The sequence below is a fragment of the Muscardinus avellanarius genome, assembly GCF_963383645.1.
Source record: "Muscardinus avellanarius genome assembly, chromosome: 4".
In the NCBI taxonomy this organism is placed as follows: Eukaryota; Metazoa; Chordata; class Mammalia; order Rodentia; family Gliridae; genus Muscardinus; species Muscardinus avellanarius.
In genome coordinates, this window is record NC_137789.1 from 39,360,192 (window position 1) to 39,387,141 (window position 26,950).

At 44.1% G+C, this 26,950-nt stretch overlaps 1 protein-coding gene across 1 annotated transcript in view; it reads left to right on the forward strand.

Annotated features, from left to right (window-relative positions):
- Positions 1 to 7,843: 7,843 nt before the first annotated feature.
- SNX31 (sorting nexin 31) overlaps positions 7,844 to 26,950 on the forward strand; it is a gene marked incomplete at both ends in the record, with an annotated part of 63,622 nt that continues 44,515 nt past the window's right edge. The window contains 4 exons of the mRNA XM_080694373.1: positions 7,844 to 7,909; positions 8,007 to 8,081; positions 18,300 to 18,414; positions 22,605 to 22,669. Of these exons, the coding sequence (XP_080550499.1) occupies positions 7,844 to 7,909; positions 8,007 to 8,081; positions 18,300 to 18,414; positions 22,605 to 22,669 (321 nt within the window). The remainder of the gene's footprint in view (positions 7,910 to 8,006; positions 8,082 to 18,299; positions 18,415 to 22,604; positions 22,670 to 26,950) is intronic.

Consider the following 26,950-nt stretch of genomic DNA (forward strand, 5'->3'; position numbering starts at 1 on the left):
AACGTGCGCTGCCACGCCCGGCTTGCTTCTAGTATGTTTTAACCTGCCCCTTTCTGCACAGCCTCAGCCCAGGCTTCTCCTGCACAATGACAGCTTTCCTGGGTCACCATCTCCCATGTAATGACCTAAACTGGAAGTCCAGTTTTCTTTGCTGCAGACAACTCAACTCAGAGCCCTTGCTATGCTAAGGCACTCAGTGAACGTCCACGTGAGGACTGCCGCAGTGCCTGGGCTGCCTACACCAGGGCACCCTGCTTTTTTGAGAGGCACCTTCTAGGACTTGGATTCTGCAAATCTTTTGGAGGTGAGCATCCTTGCTGAGTAGATGCCTGTAGCTATGCTCGGCCCCCATTCACTCTGCACACTCGCGGGATGATCCACGTAGAACACATGGCCCACCCCTTAAATCTTTAATCACCAGACAAGCTCCAAGCTTCTTGAGCCAGCAGCTACAGCCTTCAAACTATGAGGCTGCCTCCACCTCCAGCCTCATCACCCACCTCTTCAGGCTTTACCTCTATTTCCCATAACAGCACACTCCTTGTTTGGGTTTGTTTAACCATCCTTGGTCCTGACTTTCTGGAATGCTCTTACCAGTTAAGTTCTACTTATCCTGAAGGATCCGTATCAAACATCACCTTCTCCAGAAAGCCCTTCCTGCCTCCCTCTTCCCCCATGCTGGCAGGATCAATGTCCCTCCCGGCGGTGCCTGGCACCCTGGATATCACTTGGTCCAGGACTTTTCCATGGCACCAGCAGCTGGCAGCTGGCATATGAGCTGACAGTGGGCAGTATGGCAGACCCCCCCTTCCACCTAAGCTTTCCAGTCCCGCCTTGACTGCGGTGTCTGCGCAGAGGCCTTCCACTGGACTGAGCTCAGCACAGTCACAGTCCCCTCCAGGGCTCACTTCTGCAGTGGCTCATCCCCTGCAGTTTCTCTTCCACAGCGTGATCTCTTCCTGCCATCACCCCCCATGCCTGGGACCCTGATTTTCTAGACTTGGACCCTTGGTAAATAGGGACTGAAAATTTACTTTCACTTAGAGAAGTGAAAAGGAGCAAGGAGGACTTTGTAGCCAGTCTGCCTGGATCTGAAGCCCGACTCCTTTCAAGATGTGTTGTTGGGCCTGTAGTTAATTTCCCTTTGCCTCATTTCATCTGTAAAGCAGGAGTACCAGTCGCTTCAGGGCCCTGTGGTTGTTGCAAGGATGAAATGAGCTATGAGTGTTTATGTGTATAGTCGTGTCCAGCCATGGTGCACACAGGGTGAGCCAGCCTGCTCCCTCAGCGGCAGGTCTCCTTTCCTTTGGGCTGCCCTCTCCGTCTTACTCCTCTCAGGCACACATGGCCCGAGCTCAGCCCTCTCCACTCTAGCTTAAGCCGATTGTGGCCATAGGGTCAGTATAGGTGCTTCCTGTGGCTACCATGGCAAAGTTCCACAATCTGGGTGGCTTACAACCACAGAAACAAATTCCTCCTAGTTCTGGAGGCTGGAGGTCTGAATCTAAGAGAACAGAATCTAAGAGGGCTGCACTCTCTGAGGGTCCTCAGGGAGACTCCCCGGGGCCTCTTCCTGGCTTTGGGTGGCCCAGCATGTTCCTTGGCTTGCAGAGCCAAACTCCAGGGTCTGCCTTGCTCCTTTTCTTTTCTTTTCCTTTCTTTCTTTCCTTCTTTCTTTCTTTCTCCTCCCTCTCTCCCTTTCTTTTTTCCTTCCTTCCTTCCTTCCTTCCTCTTGCTTGCTTGCTTCCCCCAGCCCTTTTTAGTTTTCGTTTTGAAACAGAATCTCACTAAATTACTGTATGCTGGCCTCCAACCTGTGAATCCTCTCATCTCAGCTTTCCAAGTACTGGGATTACAGGTGTGTGCCAATGTGCCAGACTTTCAGTGTCTTATAAGGACATCTTTATTGGCTTTAGACTTACTCTAATCCAATAGGATCTCTCTCTCTCTCTCTCTCTCTCTCTCTCTCTCTCTCTCTCTCTCTCTCTCTCTCTTACTGGGGGTTGAACCCAAGGGCATTCTACCTCTAAACTAGACCTCCAACCCCATTTTTTTTTAAATTTTGAAACAGAATCTCACTAAATTGCTGAGGCTAGTCTTGAACCTGTGATCCTCTGGTCTCAGCCTCCCAAGTGCTGAGATTACAGGTTAGCACCACCATGCCCAGCTCAACAGGATCTCATTTTGAGTCTTACTTTAATTATATTTGCAAAAACTCTAATTCCAAATAAAATCATGTTATCCAGGTGTGGTGGCGCACGTTTGTAATCCCAGCATTTGGGAGGCTAAGACAGGAGGATGTCAGGTCACGGACAGCCTCAGCTACTACTTAGTGAGGGCCTTTGCAACTTAGTGAGACCCTGTTTCAAAATAAAGAATAACAAATAGGGCTGGGGCTGTAGCCCAGAAGTAGAATGTCCCTGGGTTCCATCCCCAGTACCACAAAATAAATAAATAAAGTCATGTTATGAGGTTCCAAGTAGACATGAATATTTGTAGGACACTATTCGATCAACTACAGTCCATCTCCAGACCAGATGGTCATCCCAGAACCAAGGGCCTTTAGAACTGCAATTTTGTAACTCTCTTATATATCCTATTTTTTTTTTTTCATATTCCTTCAAATTTCTTTGGATCCTAGAGTATGCCACACAGCCCAATACAGGTAGAGTCAAGACAAAGAGAGATATGCAGCCCAAGTTTGGGAGCCTCACCTTTTTGACTCACCTCTCTGAGCCTCAAGGGAATGAAGGGGACCCTGGCAGATGAAGAAAGATTCCCGGGGTGAGAACACTTACCTCTAGCACCTAGTGTTGCAGTTCCTCTTCCTGCGTGTGTGCTCAATAATTGTCCATCAACTATTTGCTCTGCTATGTTTGCTCGAGTCCCTTTAATCATATACTCCATAGCTTTGACAATTGGTATGATGCACCCAAATCCTGGGCTATAGGAAAAGAGGGAGCAAAGAATATCCAGGCCGCAGGTGGAGAGGCCCCTGCAGCATGCACGAGGAACCGGCCATTAGGAACCACCCTACTGGCTGCGCATCCCAGAGACCCCAGACGGTAAGAGATTTCCATAGCAAGACAGGCACACCTCCCTGTCCACACCCCCAAAAGAGTGCACCCCCAAAGGACTGCAAAAATTATACACTAAGTAGATGAAAAGCTACATGAAAATAATACCTAGAAGGCTTCAGAGGCAGGAGATTGTGTACTTGCTCTGTAGTGCCTGTGACACAATATGGAAATTGCCTCTTTCTCATCTGCAAACTAGGCCATAGGTTCTGTAGAGTCAGGTGCCGAGACTGTCGTGTCCACCAATGCCACTGTACTGCCTGGCCCATAGAGGCGCTCAGCGGGTCCTCCCTGAATGCACACAGTTGAGTTTTACTGAATGCTGACCATGTGCCAGGCACAGAGTAAGTTAAAATAGTCCTTGAACACCATATAGAATTGATTCAGAAATTGAGCACCACAAAAATTCATTCCAACCTTCATTAAGAATTAAAAATTGCTACTTAGTGAGGCCCTTTGCAAATCAGGGAGACCCTGTTTCAAAATAAAGAATAAAAATTAGGGCTGGGGGGTGTAGTTCAGAGATAGAATGGCCCTGGGTGCCATCCCCAGCACTACACACACACACACACACACACACACACACACACACACACACACACAGAATTAAAAATTGAAAGCTGGGCATGATGGTACACACCTGTAATCCCAGTACACAGGAGGCATAGACAGGAGGATTGTAGGTTTGAGACCAGCCTCAGCAACTTCACAAGATCCTTAGCAACTTATCAAAATAAAAAACTTAAAGTAGGGCTGGTAGTGTAGGACAGAGGTAGAATTCCCCCTGGGTTCAGTTCCATGTACCATCACCACCAACAACAACAACAAAAAATTAAAAACTGAAGCCAGGTGCAGCAGTGCACAGCTGTATTCCCAACTACTCAGGAGACTGAGGCAGGAGAATCTCAAGTTTTAGGCAACAGTGAGGCCCTGTCTCAAAATTAAAAAAAAGAAGGGTTTGGGCTGTATCTCAGTGATGGAGCATGCCTGGGTTCAATCCCAAGTATTGCTAGAAAAAAATAAAAAGAAGAATTAAAAACCAAGCTGGATGGGGTGGTGCATACCTGTAGTCCCAGCTACTTGAGAGGCTGAGGCTCGAGGATCACTTGTGCCCAGGAGGTCAAGACCAGCCTGGGCAACACAGTAAGACTCTATCTAAAACAAACAGACAGACAGACAAACATTGTAAAAGGCATGCCTATACAGTCATGGTTCAGATTTCACAAGGCATCTTGAAAGCACCTTCACAAGGCATTGACTTAGAGAGGTTCCCAAGCCTCAGCTTTCCCTGGGAATCTACCTTTTTTTTTTTTTTTTGGTGGTACTGGGGTTCCTGGAAGCCCTTCTACCTCCAGGCTACACTCCCAGACCTATTTTTTTTTTAATATATTTTTATTTGGAAACAGGGTCTCTTAAGCCAGCACGGCTGGCTTCGAACCTGCGCGATCCTCCTGTCTCCACCTCCCAAGCGCGGGGATTACAAGTGTGCACCACCACGCCCGGCTGGAATCTACCTTCTTTTTTTTTTTAATTTTTTATTGGTGCACTGTATTCATACATCATAGTGGGATACAAAAAAAAAACTTTTGTAGACTTAAATGCACACATCGCCAGTCAACCCCCACCCAATCCCCACCCCATTCCCTCCCCGTCCCTCCTTCCCATGCTTGGCTTAGTGGTTGACATCTAGTATTATAGCAATTTATCCAAAATTAAAAATGATAATCTCTCACATAACAGTTTCATTTGTCTGATACCAAGCTTTTGATAACTTAAAGATAACATTTCAATATTTCTTTTTGCTTTCTTTCTTACCAGAGAATATTTTTTTCTTTTTTTTTTTTTTAGGTGAAACTATCATATATTTATATATTTATTTTTCAGAAAAAAAATCTATCCTAATATGTAATATGGACTCTAGATACCCAAAACAATCTCGAAAAAGAACAAAGTTAGAAGATGTATATTTGGAATCTACCTTCTTTAAGCACACAAACTCAAAGGTGCAGTGACACATTTGAGCTCTTTTGTTTATCACTAGTGCATTTCAGCATCCCTTGGATTTCACAGTTACCCACTTTGGGAGCCTCTCCAAAAGTCGGACCACTTGCTTCAAATCCCCGCTCCATCACTTGCAAATTCTGCAATCTGGAGCAAATTCCTTAGTTGCCGTATGCCTCGGTTTCCTCATCTGGAGATTCAGGCAGTTGTGGGAACCAAACGACTTCAGAACAGTGTTTAGAACAGTGGCTGAAAAGTGTCCGCTCATTACTGTACTGAACTCTTGGTTCAAGTACTGTACCCCAGTAAACAGGAAGCGCTCCATAGCGTCCACCGACTGCATGAGTGAAGAAGAGCCGATTGGTCGGAGCAGAGGTCAGGGATGCAGGACAGGGATTTGCATGGAGGCCTGTCCTGTTCCAGTTCTGCCTGGGGGTGGTGTGCACAGTGAGAGAGAGAGACGATGGCAGAGCCAGAGCCCAGGCCATCCACAGGTGGAAGAAAGTTTCAGGAAGGCCGGGGCCACTTCTGGGTTCAATCAAGGTGCTCTGCTTTAGTACCCTGAAGACAGATCCCAGGGGCTCCCTGACTGGTCTCTGCCCTAGGAGGAACTAAGGGACAGTTCTGACCTTGATGGCTGCAGATCAGAGATGACCCACAGGCAAGAAAAAGCCCCAAATCCCTTCCACTCTGGTCTGAAAATTCCCTTAAGTGAGTACAGGTATAAATACGAGTTTGCAGAAGAGGAAACCGTAGTTTACAGAATCCACTAACTTGCTCAAGGCTCCTTAACTAAAAGCCACAAAGCAGGGAGGTGAACCTTGCTGCCAATTCCTTAACCACTGAGTTACATGCTTCCCACATCTACCGGCCCTTAGTCTCAATTCCCTTCTCTGTATAGCTGGATCCTTTGATGGTTCCCAGCTACAGTTCTTGTGCAAATTCAATGGCACAATGTAGGCCGGGGCCTGGAAGATGGTAAGTAGGTCTTGGATACCCACAGCAACCATCCTCCGGGACGACATGCGTCTTGAAGGACTTCGAATGGTTGTCACCAAAGCCTGGAGTAAACCACTCAGATGTAAGAGAAAAGGTCCTGTGACCCTGGAAAAGCTACTCCATCCTGTCTTCTGTCTCTTCATTTCTAAAGTTTTTTTTTTTTTTTTTTTTTCCTTTCTGGGAACTAGGGATGAAACCCAGGGGCATTCTACCTCTGAGCCACACCCCCAGTCCTATTTTTTTATTTTTTACTTTGAAACAGGGTCTCGTGGAGTTGCAAAGGGCCTCACTAAGTAGGCGAGGCTGTCCCTGTGTTTTTATTCTTTATTTTGCAACAGGGGCTCACTGAGTTGCAAGGGCCTCATTAAGTAGCTGAGGCTGGCCCAGAACCTCCATCCTCTTGTCTCAGCCTCCCAAATGCTGGGATTACAAGCCACCACTCCCAGCTCTTCATTTCTAAAATTTACCAAGAAGGTTTAGGAGCTGAGGAAGCGAGGAGGATGAGGAAGGATAATGGTCAGTCCAATGTGTGCTTAGAGCCCTGCACAGCGGTGTCCCTCTGCCACCAGGACCCCGGCAAGGCTGGAGGCATTCTATCCCGACTTAATCAAAAAAGGGGAATTAAGAGGATTCTTTTCCACAGAAACTAAAAATGAGAGACTGTTTAAAGAATTTGGGCTGGGCAGACCAGGGGACAAAGCATTTATGTGAACCCAGCTAACAGGGTGTGGCACCTGTTTGAAACCAAGGCTTCTCCAGAATCCAAAAAAGGTTCAAGCCACTTCCTTTTTTTTTTTTTTAATTTTTTGAGGTTTCTAAAATATTAAGGAGAAAAAGCTTAAAAACAACAGTAAAGTGGGTTTACTATTTTGTGGCACGCCCTAAGTGCTGTTTAACAAAGTAAACGTTAAAGAAAGTGAAGCTCAATGCAATTGTGTAAGTCATAGGATACGCACTACTCACTGGATTCATACATATTCAAAAAAAAATCTTAATTCATAGTTTACCGCAGCCAGTGTAGGTGGATAATGGGACAGAAACTTTTTGCAGGCCGTCAGAGCACCCACTGGAGGAAATGTCAGCAGCTGCAGTCAGAGGGGGGCCTGACCGCCATCACACACACCCTCCTGATCCGTGCGGGGGGGCTCGGGGGAGGAAATGGGCGCGGCCAGAGTGGACCCTCGGAGAAGGACGAGTGGCGGCTGGGAGAGCGTGGCCCCTCCTGCAGGCGCTGGGTGGGTGTGGGTGGTGGAAGAATGGCTCCTCCGGCACCTGCACAGAATGTGCACGCAGCTGGGGCCACGATTCGTGACTTCTGTGGGATTCAGGAACTCTCTGATAATCTGATGAAACCCACCCGGATGGTTTCGCCAGGAGATTCGTCTCCCGATGATTCTCCCATCTTACCCCTCAAGGGACCTTCCAAGGTCCAGACTCCAGGGTAGAACCCCTCGCTCCCCAAGGTCTCTCGGACCTGATTGCATCCCCACCTGACCCCGGGAAGCCTGCCTTGGGCGCGGGGCGCCGCGGGCCGGGCAGGGTAGAAGTGGGGGTCATGGAGATGCGCCCCGCCTGTGGGGGACCCCGGCAAACCCACGGAGGCGCTGCCCGCCCCGCCCCCCTGCGGACTGCCCGGCCAGCTGGCCCCGCCCAGGACCCGCCTCCGAGGCGAGGCCCGCCCAGGAGGCCAGCTGGGTCCCGCTCAGAGCCCAGGACCAGAGGGCCAGAGGACCGCCTTAGGGACCGCTCCCCGCGCTGCTGCAGCCATGAAGATGCACTTCTGTATCCCGGTGTCCCAGCAGCTGCCAGACGCGCTGGGGGGCCGCTATGTGGTGCGCCTGGGGCTGGGGTCCGGCAGAGCAGTTAGGGGAGGGGGGCCGTGCTCACCTGCCCCTCGGTGACGCGGCCCCGGCGTCTGTGTGTTTGCAGCTATACTCCGTGTTCCTGGACGGGTTCCTCTTCTGCAGGGTGCGCTACAGCCAGCTGCAGCGCTGGAACGAACAGGTGAGCGCTCGCCCGAACACCTGAGGCATGGGGAGAAAGGTCCCCGAAGGGCTCTGGTCCTGTGATCTTACAAGGCATTGAACTTTGTTGGGGGGGGGGGCTTAGGCTCCTAATCCCTGAAACTGAGTTGTGAATTGATTCACACACACACACACACACACACACACACACACACACACACACATAGATGAATACTTGTTAGGCTCCTACTGAGCTGCAGGTGCAGGCGATTTTTCCAACCCCGTTTCTGCCCATGATGCCCACCAGCCCCACCTGGTAGGGTGCTGGATCCGTGGTGGGTCAGTTCAGTGCCAGCTGTGTCCCAGAGCCATGTCTCCCTTCAAAATGAGCAAATCAAATCAAGACAAAAGTGTAATCTTAGTACATGGGTATTTCATTTCCTTTCCTCCAGTGGTTTTCAGTTAACCCTCTTTTAAAAAAATGTGTCTCCACGGGAAGTGGTGGCTCACACCCTTAATCACAGTACTTGGGAGCCCAAGACAGGAGGATTGCAGATATGAGGCCAACCTCAGCAATTTAGACCTTGGGCAATTTAGTGAGTCCCTGTTCCAAAATAAAATAGGATTGGGGGTGGAGGTTGGAGGTAGACTGCCCCTGGGTTTGATCCCCAGAACAAACAAACAAAAACCTAAAAACAAAAAGCCCAAAATAAACAAAAAACCTGTGTGTCTCTATTTTGGTTTCCAATAGCCATTTTCATGGGTTTCAAGTCCTGGGAAGCTGGGAACCCAGGAAATTTATCTCCATAAATCACCTGTACAGAGGGTCATTTCCCACTGTAGTGTCTCACCCTGGTGTCCGGTCTGTTTTCTCTGAGAGTCAGATGGATTTATTAGGGTGCTCTAGTGGATTTTATTGTTCTTATAAGGAAGTGTTGTAAGACTTAGGATGGATTAGGGAAGTAAACGGAAATTTGGAAATAAAGTTCAAGTCATCTTTCCACGATTAGTTTTTCTTTCTTTTCAGATTTTAAAGAGTACATACTTCAAGTTTAAAAAAAAATCTAGAGAAGACAAAAACACTTTCCCAGAGGCAACAGCTATTAGCATTCAGTGCAGGTGGGGGGAGGGGAATCCTTGGGTTACTAGTTTATAAAATGTCATGTTTTATTGAACCATCTTCTCGTGGTGGACAATTCAGTTGAATTTTTCTGCTGTTGAAAACCTCACTGCAGCAAACCTTGTTCATGCGTCTTAGCAGATCGGAAAAGTCCATTTTAAATGTATGATCAAGTGTCTTTGTCTTTGAAATTAACAAGGTAACAGTGATGACGTGATTACTAGCTTATGTGAGTGATCATCTTTTTATTACTAGCACCTACCACCCAGTAGGTCCTCGGGAATGATTGTCAAATGACTATATGAAGGGCATGGATCAGAATTCTGAAAGAAAGATGAGAAGAAATAACCAAAATACACACAGGCGAGGGGATTTGTGAGAATTGGAATAGAGAGAAGGGATAGGCGTTTTAGATGTGGGGAGGAGGCGGGCAGGGTACCATTTTCCTCCCTTAGATGTCCCTGTCAAGGAGTTGGGAATGAGGAAGTGTCCTCCACAGGCCGCAGAGCAGAGTGTGGGGCTGTTTGCTGCCAGGTTGGTCACCTCTTTTCTGACCTTCAATTTTCTCACCAGAGGCAAGTACATGGTTATGGATGTCAACCTTCCAGGGTTCTCGTGACTCTGAGGGGTTGGTTTCTCAAAGTGCCTGACACATAATGCATGTTTAGTAAACATTTGCCAATGCAGAGCCCCTAGAATTCCTGCATCTGGCCCCTCCTTAACTAACAGGCTCAGTTGAATGCTTATTTCCAGGCAAAATCCAAGCAAAGACTTGAGGGGAGTAAACTCATAAAAGTAAACTATTCTGGATCATCTTCTGATTGGAAAGTTAAGAGCAAGAAACTACTTGCTATTCAGTGCCCTGAAATATTGAATTGCCAAAGCTCAGTGCCTTGGTGAAATATATAGTAGATGTTAGTGAATATTCTGTGTTTATTCCAGACTTTTCAACGCCTTAAAGTGGAGATTCCTTTGTCCAGTTTCCTTTAGCCTTTTCCCTATCACTTTCCACTTTCTCTATGAACAACTTACTCTAAAGAAATGACTAGATTTTAATGGGATCTTGACATTTATTAATTTAAAGCAATAACTAGTAATTCGGCGATTACTTTATACCAAGGTTGGTGACAGTACTTTACATGTAAGTTGCTTCATTTAAGTGATTTTAACCACAGAAAGAATGACAAGCTAGGATTAGAGTTAGCCCCATTAATAGATGAAGACTGAGGTACTATTTGTGCCAAGATTTGTTTGTTTTTTTTTTTTTTTTTGGTGGTACTGGGGTTCCTGGAAGCCCTTCTACCTCCGGGCTACACTCCCAGACCTATTTTTACATTTTTATTCGGAAACAGGGTCTCCTAAGCCAGCGCGCGCGGCTGGCTTCGAACCTGCGCGATCCTCCTGTCTCTGCCTCCCAGGCGCGGGGATTACAAGCGTGCGCCACCACGCCCGGCAAGTTTTGGTTTTCTGAACCAGCTCTGACCCATTACATCATGTAGCTTCTTACCAAACTTGACAAAATAAATTGTTTCAGTAAAAAAAAATAATAATAATTCTAGCCAGGCGTGGTGGCGCACGCTTGTAATCCCCATGCTTGGGAGGCGGAGACAGGAGGATTGCTCAGGTTGGAAGCCAGCCGCGCTGGTTCAGGAGACCCTGTTTCCAAATAAAAAAATATAAAAAATAGGTCTGGGAGTGTAGCCTGGAATTAGAAGTGTTTCCAGGAACCACAGTACCACACACAAAAAATAAATAATAATAATTCTGTGATTGAATCTTAATCTGACTTCTGTGTTTTTGGAATAACATAATGATATTTCCCAATTTTAGGTGTTTGTGTGATGAATTTCAGTAAATGTATGCAAGTCTCACCACCACAGTCAAGATAAAGAACAGTTTCTCCACTCTAAAAGTCCCCTTGTTTCTCTCTGCCTTCATCCCCTTCCCCCAACCCTGGTCCCCAGGCCAACAATACCTACTTTCTGTCCTCAGAGTTCCTGCATCTTGTTGGAGCTGTTCAGCAAGCCCCTGTAAGGACAGCAGGACTTCCACGTTATTATTCTCATTTCATAAAGATCTGAAAAGGGTTGCCAATTTTAATAAATAGAAATGCAGGACCCCCAGTTCTTTTTTTTATCTTTTTGTTTTTTGGTACTGAGGATTGAACCATGAGCATTCTATCTCTGAGCTATACCCTCAGCCCTTTTTATTTTTTATTTTGAAACAGGGTCTGGCTAAGTTGCTGAGGGTCTCACTAAATTACTGAGGCTGACCTCGAACCTGCGATCCTCCTATCTCAGCTTCCCAATGACTAGGACTTCAGCACATATGATTTTGGCTGTAAGAATTGGACTTCTGGTCTGTTATGTTAGGTACCTTATGTCATGTTAGGAATTACAGGCAGAGCCACCATGCTCAACTCCCAGTTAAATTTGAATTTCAGGCTAATACATTTTTTAGTATACAAATGTCCTATGCACTCTTTGGGACATACTTAATTGGAAATCCTATATTTTATTGGCCACCCTAAGACGGGCATTAAAAGTTTGAGTGACTTTTCTAGCTGATTCTTGATGGTTTTTATTCTTCCTGGTCTATGTAGGATGTGAAACAGCTCTACATTCTTAATCTGATTCAATACAAAGCACAATAAAACAAGAAATAGTAGGAAGGCCCAATCTCTCTCCCCCTTTCTCTCTCTCCCCCTCCCCCTTCCTGCCCGTGTGTGTGTGTGTGTGTGTGTGTGTGTGTGTGTGTGTGTGTGTGTAGGAAATACATTTATTTCCAATATAGTAAAAATATTTAGCCGGGCGTGGTGATGCACACTTGTAATCCCAGCATTGGGAGGCTGAGACAGGAGGATTGGAGGATCCCAGTTCGCGGACACCCTCAGTTACTTAGTGAAGCCCTTTGCAACTCAGTGAGACCCTGTTTCAAAATAAAGAATAAAAAATAGGGCTGAGGGTGTAGCTCAAAAGTAAAATGCCCTTGGGTTCCATTCCCAGTATCACAAAAAAATAAAAATAAAAAATAGGGCTAGGTGTGTAATTCAGAGGTAGACTACCCTGGGGTTCAATCCCCAGCACCACACACACACACACATATATATATATTTACCAACTTCCAATTATATGCTGTGCACTGTGTTTAATTAAGTGATGACTAGGACTTTAGCACATGCCCTCCCCTGCTCCTTAACAGGCTGTCCCTCACTGTCTCTGCCTGGCCCACTTCCCCTGCATGGGAAGACTCTGTCAGGAACCAGCCCTTCCTTAGGCCCCACCTCTTCCAGGAAGCCTCCCTGAATGCTCGGAATGCCTCTCTGTTTCTTGGGCCACTTTCCATTTAGATGCATCACCCAGACCTCTTTGAGCTGCATCCTTTACCTGGTGAGTCTGGAACCTGGGAAGGCGGATGCTCAACACTAGAGACTATAAAGGAACAGTGTTCACATCTCTGATTCCGCTCTGGGGGAGGTATGGGAGCGGGGAGTGCGGGTCAGCAGAGGCCCATTGTGTTAAAAGGCAGCATGATGGAGAAGTTGGTATAGGAAATTATTCTGGGATTTAAGTCCACCAGAAAGAAAAGAACACTTAAATGCCTCGGAATAAAAGAGCAGAAGAGATGTATTTTCCTTTTGATCTCCTTAAATATGTTTTTGCAAGAGGACTAAGCTGAACTTGAGTACCAGATACTCTCAGTGAGCTAGCGGTTTCAGCACCCAGATGTGCTATCTGAAACGATTCAAAGGCTCTATGTTGGTATACCGAGTTGAACTTGGAGTTGATGGTTGACTTTTGGCAGATTTAACTACTATTTGCTGTTTCCCTTCCTCCTTAGACAGTACTAGGAGAGGGAGAAAAGATTCATTGAGAAGTCATCTCAGGTTGCAAACCTGCTGGGAGGTCTTTTGCTCTGTGATGGGCATTGGACACTTAATCTTTGTTGACTTGTCCCCAGCCCTTGGCCCCAGGCTTCCCAAGACACCCTCCTACAGATGAGTCACCCAGGCAGCCCTGTTATCTTAAGGCTGCATTGATTAGAACCAATTTGGGAGCATCTGTGGCATTTATGAACACATGCCAAAGAAGACAATTGCCTTTTAAAGATCACTTAATCAGGAAATAATTGCATGCAAAGAAGACAAATTTCTGCTTCTATTTAATGGAACTAGCTGAGCTTGGGTAAATGTCCAGGTTGTTTGAACAGTCTTGCCTGGGTTGGAGTTCCAACAAGGGTGCTGTTTGACAGGCTCTGGCATGGCAGGGTCATTTCCTTTAGTTTAAAAGAAACACCACTATCATTAGGCCCAGTGGCAAATCCATGTAATCCCAGTTCCTGGGAGGCCGAGAAGGGGAATTGCAGTTTTGACCATAGTTTTGATCCTGTTTGAAAATGAAAATAAAGGCTAGGGTTGTGATTCAGAGGTTGCATACCCCTGGATTCAATCTCCAGTAACCTCCTCAACACCATTATCACTATAATTTTTTATACTAGGGTCATATGAAAGGTTGCAAACTTGAATGGCTACAGGGTCATGCAAGATATTTAAATGAGGGGAGAATTCCTGAGAGGTGATGGAGTGTGGTGGGAATTGCTTATATTTCTAACAGATGGTTGCCTGAGAATGTGAATCTGTTGATTCCTTATCTTTATGATTTTTTCAAGAGAAATTAGTCTAACTACTTTTTAAAAATTAAACTATTCTGGGGGGAACAATTCTAGTTAACAGAGACTATAGTATGAAGAATTCCTGCAATACTATGTATCCAGCTTCCTCTATTACTAACATCTTCATTAGTGAGGTACCTTCATTATAATTAATCAGTCAGCATTGACATATTATTATTATTAGCTGTGGTCCATAATTTATTCGGACTTCCTTAGTTTCTGCCTACTGTCCCCTGGCAGTTCTGTGGTGTTTACTGAAGCTCCTTTGACTGTGATAGTTTCTCTGACTTTCCTTGTTCTGATGACCCTGACAGTTTTGAGAAGAACTGGTCAGATATTTTTTTGGAATGCCCCTCTACTGGAACCCCATGCTTTTCATGTGATGGGAGTGGGACTGTGGGTTTCAGGGGTGAAGACCCCAGAGATGAAGCACCATTCTAATCACATCCTGTCAAAGCCACCTCCTGTCAACATGACTTCCCAAGGTTGACGTTGCCATGACCTGGCAGAGGTAGTGTGGGTCAGAACCTCCTCCCTTTCCGTGGTGTTCTCTTTGAAAGGGAGTGACTGTGCACTCCCACACTTATAGAGCAATGACTATGAGGAATGAGTGATAGGTTGAAACCCTCCCTTCCCCCACCGGACCCCGCAGCAGGGACAGGAGGTGGAACCGCAGAAGCCAGAGCAGAGATGCCGAGAGACTCCCGACATCGCGCAGACTCCAGAGGTCGTGAGACTCCAGATGTCGCGAGAGGACCAGCATTCCTATGCCAATAGCTCCACCCACCCCAAGACCCAGGCTGTGTAAATCTCCTCACTTCCTCTCTGCCGCGTGACTCTGCCGACTGCATGACTCTGTTGCTCGGTCATCAATCCCTTCCTTCACAGTTGGCAGACCTTGACTGGAGGTGCTATGGATTCAAGATGCCATTAATAACTTGGCTGGTGTTTGCCTCCTTCATGAACCCCCCCAACTCAATTTCAACATTATAATGAGGATCTACATAATTACCTGGAATTATTCTGCACAAATTTCTCTATTCTCTCCTATTCGTTTACTCAATTGTTTATGTCTGAATGGAATGATGAATATTTGCTTTAGACTTTGGGTTATATGTCAATACTGGTTTAATTTTTTTTTAACAAATTTGCCCCGCTTTGGCCTGGGCTAATTTGTGTCTGTGTTTGCCCCTGTGTCTGCTCAGTTTGCCCGTGACTCTCTGACACACTCCCGTTGTTGATTTTGTTTTGAGTACTTCCTTACTTCCTGGTGCTACAAGATGCTCAGAGCTTATGGTGCCTGTTTCTGGCCTCAGTCCTGGAGTCTGCCATTTCTCCATGAATCCTTGGCTGCTTTTATCGCAGAATGGCCCTAGAAACCAAGATCTGTGTGATGGATGTGTTCAGTGTCATTGCTTCTAGGCCTCTTTACCTGCGAAGCAAGGAAATAGATGGGTGTGCGGTAACCCATGTGTGTGGGCTTATCTATAAGTATTTCTGTGTGTATCCTTCTGTATTTATATTAAGCTAAACATGAGTGCATATCAAAGCCTCTGACTCTAAAGTGTTACCACACAGGTCATGTTAGCCTCCTTCTCTTATCTGTAAACTCCCACAACAGTGAGAACCTGACTCCCACTATCTGCCATTTATTTGCTAAATGTGTAGACACAGTGAGCAGTAGTAGGAAGGTTAACCCACGCTCCCACGGGAAACAAGTTGATCATCTCCAGCACAGTGCTTATGAACAGTTAGTTTCTGTGTCATTCATTTTTATAGGCTCCACTCATTTCCAAAGTGCCTTGGGTTAGTATTTGTTTTCTCTCATCTCTTTTGGTGAGGATGCTTTATACATTTGTAAAACAGTTAGAGTGCTTTTGGTGTATTCTGTGTTCCATCCTGAGATTCTCCCAACTTCATAAGTGATTATTAAAATATTTACATATGTTAAGCTCATGCTGTAAAGCTCAATGGGTTTTTTTTTTTTTGTTTGTTTTGTTTTGTTTTTTGGTGGTACTGGGGTTCCTGGAAACCCTTCTACCTCCGGGCTACACTCCACGACATATTTTTATACTTTTTTAAATTTGGAAACAGGGTCTCTTAGCCAGGGTGGCTGGCTTTGAACCTGCGCGATCCTCCTGTCTCCGCCTCCCAAGCGCGGGGATTACAAGCGTGCGCCACCACGCCCGGCTTTCAATGGGTTTGAGAAATGTATAATGTCATATAGTCCCAATTATAGTATTATACAAAATAACTTTATTTCCTCCCCAAATTCCACATGCTTCACCTCTTTAATACCTCTTTCTTCAAGCCCCTCATGACTGTTGATCATTTTACTGTCTCTATATTTTTGCCTCTTCCAGTATATCATATAATTGAAATCATCCAGTTGGTAGCTTTTTTAGACTGATTCTTTCACTTAGCAATATACATTTAAGGTTCATTCATGTCTTTTGTGGTTTGCTAGCTCATTTCTTTTTATTGCTGAATAAACTTCTATTGTATGGATATTTCACAGTTAATTTCTCCATTCACACATTGAAGAACATCTTTGTTGCTTTCAGTTTGAGGAAGTTATGAACCAAACTGCTATAAATGGTCACATACAGGTTTTTGACTGGGTAAATACTTAGGAGTCTGATAACTGGATTATATCGCAGGGCGATATTTAGCTTTGTAAAAAAAAAATTTACCAAAGTGTCTTCCAGAATGGTTTTAATATTTGCATTCTCTCCAGGAAATAAATTTTAAAAATTTTAAATCTGGAAAAATAAATGTTGGCATCAAATTCAAATTCCCTAAAAATCGAACAACAAAATGCTTCAAAGAGCTGTATTTTGTTCATAGACAATTAATAACCTTTCTAGATGTTTTTCTGTGCTGATGGAAATGCTCTAAACCTACTTTTTCCAATTCAACAGCAGCCTTCCATGTTTTCATGTGGCAGTGCACCACTTGGAATTATGGTATGACTGAGGAACTGAATTTAAAAGTTTTATTTAATTTTAATTGAGTTTAAACTCACACACAGGCAGCTAATGGGCCACCATAGTGGACGGCACAGTTTGAGGCCACTAAAAAGATTTTGGCTTTTGCTCAAATGAGAGAGGAAGCCGCAGAGGATTTTGAGCAGGGCAGTGCAGTGATCTGACTTACATTTTTGAAGTCTCTCTTTAGATGCTATGTTAGAAGTAGACTGAAGGAGGCCAAGGGGTGAAGCAGAGGAGCCCTTTAGAAGGCTACTGCAATAATCTAGAAAACAAATGACAGTGGCTTGGACCAGCATGGTGGCATTGGGGGTGGAGAGGAGAGAGTTTTCAGAATCATGATGTGTTTTGAAGTTACGGATTGTGTAAGGTAAGTATTTGCCAGATATACACTGTCATTGTGCCAAAGGAGCATGAAATTAAATTATAGTGTGAATTTTTGATGGTTCGCAGTCTCATTTCTCTTACATCTGTCTTGTTTTCTTTAATCCACACACATAAGTGTAACAGTTAAGCTTTTCTACCTCAGAAGCACCAACAACTGAGTTGCTTACTGGTTTCTTTTCCCTTGTTGTAAAGAGATGGATGCAGGCTAACCTTCAAGCTGCCAGCTCAAGTGTCGGACTAAAACAGGGAAGGCACACTTTGGGTCCTTAATTTTAAAATTATTTTTATGTACCTTTTGGGTGTCTGGGAGGGAGGGGCCCGGTTGGGTTTCTGTTGCAGTTAATATGTCAGCCTTATAGGAATTCCATAGCCAGCATTATACAATAGAAATATCATAGGAGCCACACATGTCACTTAAAATTTTTCTGGTAGTCATATTTAAAAGAGTAAAAATAAACAGGTGGAATTAATTGTAGTAACACTTAATATATCTAAAATATTATTATTTCAACATGTATCAATACAAAAGCTAATAGTGAGATATTTTACAATTCCTTTGCTTTACACTAAGTCTTTGAAATTTGGACTGTATTTTGCCCCAGTAGCACATGTCAGTCCATTCTACCTGCATTTCAAGTGTTCATAGCCACAGGTGGCTAGTCCGGTAGTTATCAGCACAGTTGTAAACATTTGTCCGTCAAGTTCAGATCTGATAAAGGTGGGTCTAAGAGTTAAATTCCTAATTGTAATAATTGATATCACAGATATTATGTGATATCATAAGAAAATATGACATGATGTGAGTGGTGGGCAGTCTTATAAACAAATGGAAAAAATAAAAATATACCTAAAGTCTACCAAAGTTAGGCTGGATTAATCAGTCTGTAATATGTCTAATATAACATCTTAAGAACATGTACTGAAATATATTCCCTCTTAAGAAAATAAAAGTGTCCTCTTTTTCTCCTTCTGTCTAGTAGTAAGAGTCAGTTTAAATAAAGTACTAGGATTTTCTCTTAGAGGAGACTTTAGGGTCTCAGTAGCCTTGGGTTGAAGGTTTGCTTGCCTTGACTGTGTTTTCTGGATCTTTCAGCTGAGACGAGTCTTTGGAAATTGCCTGCCACCCTTCCCACCAAAGTACTATCTGGCAATGACTGCATCCATGGCTGAGGAGAGGAGGGACCAGTTGGAACAATATTTGCAAAATGGTATGTATTTGGATTTTGCCTGTTATATGGGTCCTGAAATTCTGTGTATAGCAAGGCTGGTTGGCAAGACCAGAGATTGCAAAATTGGTGTTAAAATATTTAAATTTTCTAAAATTAGAAGTCAGGAGCCAGGCATGGTGGCGCATGCTTGTAATCCCATCACTTGGGAGGCTGAGACAGGAGGATCACACAGGTTCAAAGTTAGCCTCAGCTACTTAGTGAGGTTCTCAGCAACTTCACTAAATAGGGCTGGGGTGTAGCTCAGAAGTAGAAAGCCCCTGAGTTCCATCCTCAGTACCGCAAAACAAACAAACAAACAAACAAACAAACAAACAAACAAACCAAAACTAAGTAAGTATAAAATAGGTCTGGGCAGCCGGGCGTGGTGGCCCACGCTTGTAATCCCAGCATTTGGGAGGCTGAGACCCCAGGATCGTGGTTCTCAGACAGCCTCAGGTACTTAGCGAGGCTCTTTGCAACTCAGTGAGACTCTGTTTCAAAATAAAGAATAAAAGCCTCAAAATAAAGAATAAAAGCCGGGCATGCGGGCATGGTGGTGCATGCTTGTAATCTCAGTGCTTGGGAGGTGGAGACAGGAGGATCATGAAGGTTTGAAGTCAGCCACTCTGGCTTAAGAGACCCTGTCTCCAAATAAAAAAAATATAAAATAGGTCTGGGAATGTAGCTTGGAAAAGGGTTTCCAGGAACCCCAGTACCACCAAAATAAATAAATAAATAAATAAAAAGAAAAAAAGAAAGAAAGAATAAAAATAGGGCAGTGGGTGTAGCTCAGAGGTAGAATGCCCCTGGGTTCCATTCCATTCCCAGACCCACAAAAAAAAAAAAAAAAAAAAAAAAAAAAAATAGGTCTGAGAATATAGCCCAGAGATAGGAAAGCCCCTGGGTTCCACCCTTAGTACCACAAAAAACAATTAAAAATTAAAAAAAAAATAAAATTAGAAGTCAGCCTATACACATAATATTTTTGAATATATAAAGTATACAAATGAGTAAACAATGAAAAGTCTCTTTTCTACCCCAAGGCTGCTAGAAGTAAACACTATGACCAGTGCGTTTCTTTTTTATTTCCCAGAAGTGATCTATGAATATTCTAGAGTGTGTATAGATCTCTTTGTTCAACATGAATTCAACTTTACACACTTTCCTCTACCTGATTTTTTTTTTTTTTTTTTTTTTTTTTGCGGTACTAAGGATAGAACTCAGGGGCTTTCTACTTCCGAGCTACACCCCAGCCCTATTTTTTATTCATTATTTCGAAACAGGGTCTCACTGAGTTGCAAAGGGTCTCACTAAGTAGTAGCTGAGGCTGTCCATGAACCTCTATCCTCCCATTTCAGCCTCCCAAATGCTGGAATTACAAGCATGTGCCATCACGCCCAGCTTCTGTACCCAATTTTTTTTTTGCTACTATTTATTATTTTTTTAAAGCAGCACAATTAGTCAAATTGCCACACAACAATGATAACAAAGCAAATGCCAACAAAGATTTTCTTTTTTTTACTCCATGATGGTTCATGGTATTATTCTATCTTCCAAAGAGAACTAAGAATTATCATAATAATAATGAGGATAACAATATGTCCCAAAAGTGAAACTCACGCAGTGAACTTGGTATTTGCTCATTTGACCCTTGACAGTGCTGGCTTCTGGGATTCCATGAGGACTAACACAAACATGGTCTCTGAGGGGCTAACAAACCAGAAGAATTGATTATTCATTGATTGGACGTATATTTATTGGTTAGCTACTATGTGCCAGATATTCCACAGCAGTTCTACTGCTTTTTCTACAACAGACAAAGGGGGAGCCTGTTATGTTCCAGGAACAGAAAGCAGGTCAGCGCAGTCATGTATTGGAGAGGCTCATGTGGAGGCAGAGGGGAGGCCGTGGCAGGCATTCAGCTGTATACCCAATTTTTAAAAACGTTCTTCTGAAAGTCTAATTTACAGAAAAAATACAACAATAATGCAAAGAATTTTTGTATATTTTTTACCAAATTTCCCAGTTGTTAACATTTACATATGCTTTATCATTCTCTTTCCTGTGTGTATGTACATATTATGTGTGTATGTGTGTGTGTGTGTGTGTGTGTGTGTATTTTAAATGCTTGAACAATACACACCTAAGTCATTTTATCCTTAATAGCTTTGTGTGTCTTTCCTCAGATCAAGGACACTGTTTTATATAACACAGTTCTCAAAATAAAAAAATCAACATTGGTACAACCATGTTATCTAGAGAACGTATTTAAATTTCACCAGCTACCACACGAATGCCCTTCATTGCAAAGTAAAAAGGCTTGCTTCTTTATATTGACTTTTTAAATCTTAAACATATATTAGATATCATTCTATATGAGTTATTATAGATTTATGTCATCGTTTTCATGACTACATGTTTTTCTTAAACATAGAATTTCTGGAAACCATTTATTTCCCATTTGATTTTCATAATGCAATCTCTTTTTAGACCTGTTGAATAAGCCATTTCAGGCTTAGTAGCATCTCTTTTGAATTTTCATTCTCTAGTCATTTCTTTTCTCAGGTCTTAGCCAAACATGCCTTTGATAACACCTGGCCTTTCCACAGATAAGGGCCACTGTTCCAGGCTGACCATCATTCATGTCATCAGGACGTCTTGCCTCCTCTATGACAAGTCAAGAAGGAGCCGGTGCAGCTGGGTGTCAGCACTGAGAGCACCAGCTTTAGAGTCAAATCCAAAGGCAAATCCCGCATCTGCTCCCCACTGGCCGTGACCTGCAGCAGGATACTCACCTCTGAACCTCAGAGGCTTTATCAGTAGACTGGCCATAATAGTTGCCATGAAAATTAAATGAAGTAGCCAGGCGTGGTGGCCCATGCCTGCAATCCTAGTACTTGGGAGGCTGAGACAGAGCATCACATGTTTGAAGATAGAGTGAGCAACTAACTTAGTGAGACTCTGTTTCCAAATCAAAAATAAAATAGGGCTGGGGTATAGGCCAGAGGTAGAAGGCCCCTGGTTTTCCACCTACACACCACACACACACACACACACACACACACACACACTCACACACAAAATGAATGAATTAATTAAATGAGCTAAAACATGCAAAGTGCTTAGCCTAGTAACTGGTATTTAATTGTCATACTAGTTGGATGAATAATTTTTTTCAACGGCTTTTCTCATCCATAGGAATCTATGCTAAAGAACATAGTTAGTTTGCCTGTCTGCCACCTCTATTCTGGAAAAGAAGGCAAGCTCCACCTACTTCAAACTATCCCTCAGAACAGAGTACCATCTTAGCTGGTCGTGGTGGCGCACGCCTTTAATCCCAATACTAGGGAGGCTGAGACAGGAGGATCTCAGGTTCAAGGCCAGCCTTAGCTATATAGTGAGGTCCTCAGCAACTTAGTGAGACCCTGTTTCAAAATAAAAAATAAAATCAGGCTGGGGTGTATCTTGAAGGTACAATGCCCCCAGGGTCAATCCCTAGTACCACAACAACAACAAAAAAAAAAAAAAAAAGGAAAGAAAAGAAAAGAAAGAGGTATGGAAGGAAGGAAGAAGGAAGGGAGGGAGAAGGAAAGATAAGAAGAAAAAGAATGTTTCTAGTGTTGCCAAGACTCTTTTTTAGTTTACTTTAAAAAATATATCATTGTTTCAGAGGGTACATCCCATAGAGTCAGTGCTAGTTTTGAATGGTGGTTAAGGTTATTTGATGAAATCAGAATAGTAACAGCAAAAAGAAGAAAGAAAAAAGTGTGTGTGTGTGTGTGTGTGTGTGTGTGTGTGTGTGTGTGTGTGTGCTTTCCAGTACTGGGGCAGTCTACCTCCGAGCTACACCAGCCCTATTTTTTATTCTTTTACAGTTCAGCCCAGCCCTGCTTCTTCATGCTAATCCCATCAGCACCCCAGTAGGGCAGTATGGGTCTGCATGAGTAAAGTGAGATTCCTTGGAACGCAGTCTCCCTGGGCTGGCGCACAGGGTTCGGGTCAATGCCAAGGGTGTCCAGAGGAGGAGAGCCTTGTGGATTTCCCTGCATTGGAGAGGTCACTACCTCCGTGGCCTTCAGGAAGGCTGCAGTTCTGGCTGGCAGGGCATGGGGGCCCCTCGGGGACAGAGCAGTCCACGGCCAAGGCTCGGGCCAGCCCATGCTAACACAGCTTGTGTTTGTGTCTTTTAGTAACCTCAGACCCAGACGTGTTGAGAAGTGACGTCTTTGTTGAGTTCTTAAAAGTGGTGCAGCTGGTAAGTGAGCTTTGTCAAGCATGTGTGAATTCTCTGTGCCCGGACTTAGGTAAAACATTCATTTCAAGTTCATTGGAGGATGGCTCCTGTTTGGGAGGTCCTGATCCTAGATATAGAACGAAGTGTGTCGCTCAACCTTTGGCTTGTTTTAAAAAGCAGATACCTTTTTCTGTAGCCTAAGTATTGTCTATCTTTAAACTGGCCCCAGGAAGACAGCCTTCCCATGCAGAGAAAGAACCACAGCTCTGTGACTAATGGGGTATTGAGTCTGTGAACTTAGTTCTGTAGTGGAGATTTTCAAGAGCGCTGTGATGAAGACATCGGGACGGCGGCCCTGTCAGCTGTTCTGCGGTGTCTCGGCTCCTGATGTCATAGTAAGTGGAGAAAATTCAGCCCGTACAGACTGATGTACAGAAACTTCCTCTCCTTGGATGGTCTACATATTTGAGTAGCTGGACAAGCTCTGAGAAGATTGAAGTTATGTAATAATTTACTTGAATTGGTCCCAAGAGAGGGGAGGAATGATACATGGATCAGATTTGCAAAGACTAATGAATAAATTTCATTTAGACAGGAGCCCAGGTGTCTGACTGACCCACTCAACCTGAGAGATACCCCTAGAGCCTTCTATTGGGTAGAGTAGTGGTTTGTTTTTACCTACTCTTTTTTTGGGGGGGGGGGCAGGTATGAAGATGGAACCCAGGGGCATTTGACCTCCAAGCTATATTCCCTGCCCTCTTTTTTTTATTCTTTATTTTGAAACAGGGTCTCACTAAGTTGCAGAGGGCCTCACTAAGTAGCTGAAGCTGTCCTCGAACCGTGATCCTCCAGTCTCAGCCTCCCAAATGCTGGGAGTACAAGCATGTGCCACCACGCCCGGCCTTCTTCTTTTTTTAAATTTTGATACAGGGTCTCACTGAGTTGCCGAGGACCTAAGTTGCTGAAACTGGCTGTGAACTTGCAACGCTCCTGCTCAGCCTTCCAAGTACTCGGATTACAAGTGTGCACCACCACACCTGGCTAGGGCCTTATTTTTCAAACTTGAAATCTTTGTAGATCATTCAAACTCAGGACATACACAAGTGAGTTTAACATTAGTTCTTTGGGGGGAGTACAATAAAGATTTTAATTTCCATGCTTTAAAAAACATTCATAGAATATCAATGTTGTAGAGCTTTGTTTTGACTGTGTTTTTTTTTTCTGATAATTTCAGAGGCTTTTCCTGATTTTAATTCTCTCAGCACATTGCTTTTTTAACTTTATACAAAAGCTTGTGTGTCCAGCTGCATTTTGCAACGTCTCTTCTCGCTTCTTCTGAGGTGGTTTTCACTTTTCAATGGCTTCGTTTTCTGTTCCATTTTCCCCATGAACTTTGCCGGCTCTCTTTTTATCCTTTTGTTCTCTTACCTATTCACAGAGGCCTTTCTCTCCTCTTTGAGATCCTCATCCAGAGATGCTGTATTCTTATTAATACATCCATCATTTTCATTTTCTTAGTGGTATAATTTTTCAAGCACACATTTTTTTTGCCTATGGTTTCTTTCCATCTCTCTTGCAGGATTTTTGTATGGGTCCCTTGACGCTTTTTTATTTTGTTTTGTTTGTAGTGCTGTGGATTGGACCCAGGGATATTCTACCGCTGAGCTATACCCTCAACCCTATTTTACTTTTTATTTGGAAACAGCGTCTCGCGAAGTTGCAGAGAGCCTTGCTAAATGGTTGAGGCTGGCTTTGAACTTACCATCTTCCTGTCTCAGCCTCCCAAGGAGTAGGATTATAAGCTCGTACCACCGCGCTTGTCTCCTTGGCAGTTCTTTGCAGGTCACCGTTCAACTTGAGAAGCGCTGTCCTTTGTGTCTAGCTATTTGCTGACGCACACCATTGTGGAGGAACTTGAGTCGAATCACTTGGACCTTTGGTGTTTCTGGATCCTGCCTGTTGTTCCTGAGCATTTTCTCATGAATTCTCCTCCACCATGAGGCTCAAGTCGTCTGTCTAGCAATGAAGCATAAACTACAGCCTCTCGTGTCCTCATCTAACATCTTAAATCCTTCTGTTGACTCGGATCAGAACTGCGGTGGTGATTGAGAGGTCAGGCTCAGGAGCGAGATGGTCCAAGTTCAGATTTTGGCTGTCACACTTTTGAGTGTGAAAACTTGGAGCAATTTATTTAGCCTCTTTGTATCGAAGTTTATCTGTAAAATGGGGAGAAGAGCTCCTGCCCCTTGGGGTGGCTTTGAGAATTAAATGATCAAGTATCCTTTGAGCACTTAAATACCGTCCAGCACAATATTAACACTGAGTCACTACCCTGGCTAATGATGGTCCCTTTTTTGTCTTCCCAGTCATGATGAGAGTTGCTTTTAGCAAGGTGGATGTCTGCCCTTCTCTTCCTGCTCCCACAGCACCTGGGCTGGAGGACGAAAAACAGCTCAGAACTCTGCTCCTCTTCCTGCTGGGCCCTAGTGATTAACCACTGTGTTTGTTTGTTTGTTTGTTTGTTTATTATTTAGGTATTGAGGATTGAACCCATTTTACTTCTGAGTGACATTTCTAGTCCTTTTTATATTTTGTTTTGAAACAGGGAGGCATCTTCACTTTCCATTGAGTCTGAGATAAGTGGGGATGTGGATTCAGCTTTCTTCTATCACCTCTTTTATTTCTACCCTATCCCCAGTTTTGTTATGCTGCAATTTAGAAAATAAATCCTTAAGCCGGGCGTTGTGGCTCACGCTTATAATCCCAGCACTTGGGAGGCTGAGACAAGAGGATCGCACAGGTTCGAAGCCAGCCTCAGCTACTTAGTGAGGCTCTCAGCAAATTTGTGAGACCCTGTTTCCAAACAAAATACAAAATAGATCTGGGAGTGTAGCCCAGAGGTAGAGAAGCCCCTGGGTTTCATCCCCAGTACCACACACAAAAAAAAAAAGAAAGAAAGAAAAGAAATCCTTAATCAGTATGTTCACTGTTATGTAATAGTGAGATTTTTTTTTCTACAGAGTCAAACAATATCTATGATTACATTTACTTTCCTGAATAACAATTATTTTTTCCTGAATCACTTAAAAATATGCGTGGTTGTCTTTAAGCCTATGACTACCTTTAAAAGTGCTGGAAACAAAGCCTGGTGTGGTGATGCACCCTTGTAATCCCAGCATTTGGGAGGCTGAGACAGGAGGATCCAGGTTCAAGGACAGCTTCAGCTACTTAGTGAGGCCCTTTGCAATTCATTGAGAACATGTTTCAAAATAAATAATACAGAATAAGGCTGCGGGTTTAGCTCAGAGGTAGAATGCCCCTGGGTTCCAGCCCCAATACTGGAAAAAAAGTGCTGAAAACAAATCTTCCCCCATGGTCAAACAGATCAGGTTCCCTTTCTTGGGGTTGATCTACCCAGAGCCTCTGTCTTTCTGCTTTTAAAGATGAGAGAGACTTGAGTGAGTTTGCCTTGGTGTGGGGGGAGCCAGTGCAGGAGGACAGTGGGAGCGGGGAGTGGGCAGGAGGGCCAGAATGGTCAGTGGCTCCAAGTCCTTGTGAAAGGAAGGTTGAGCATCATCTGGAATCAGGAGAAGGAGGAGGAGGAGAAAAGGCACCACTTAAACTGATGTGAGATGGAGACCAGCCCATAGACACATTCCAAGGTTTGCACTGTGCGTGTGAGTGGAGGTCTCTTAAGTTTCCATCTGAATGTTTTCTCTATTACTTATAGGAAATGGAATTAACTGGGGGGAACGAGGAAGGAAAGGTGTGGCTGAGTCTTGGGGGAAGTGGAGAGGGCTGAAATAGAATGAGTCAGAATCCCCTCTGGTGGGGCAGCCCGCAGGAGAAAGAAAGGGAGGGGCTGCTCCCATCGGTTTGCTCCTCCCACCAATGGCAAAGAGCTGGGGATCCCTTTAACTTACCTCCCTCCATCTGGAAATTGTCCATGGAGACGACGGCACTGTCAACCCTTAAACTCGTGGGATCTCAAACTGATGTCAGGTAAACATGACAGAACTAAATTAAATTGTTGGACCTCACTTGGTGTCTAAAACTGGAGGCTCACCAGCTGAGAGGAGAGGGCCCACAATTCAGTGTTAGAAGAAACAATGAAGAGGCATGAGCTTTTAGGGATGTCTGGAAATATTCAAAACTGTGAGAGTTAGTTCTGAGACTACCAAGGACGTGAATGACGTTATTACATTTTTTTCCTCCAAAATAGATGCTCTGTTGTTCTGAAATTACTCAAGTTTTGTGTTACCACTTGTCTTCGCCTCTCCACACACCTCTTTCCACCCCCAC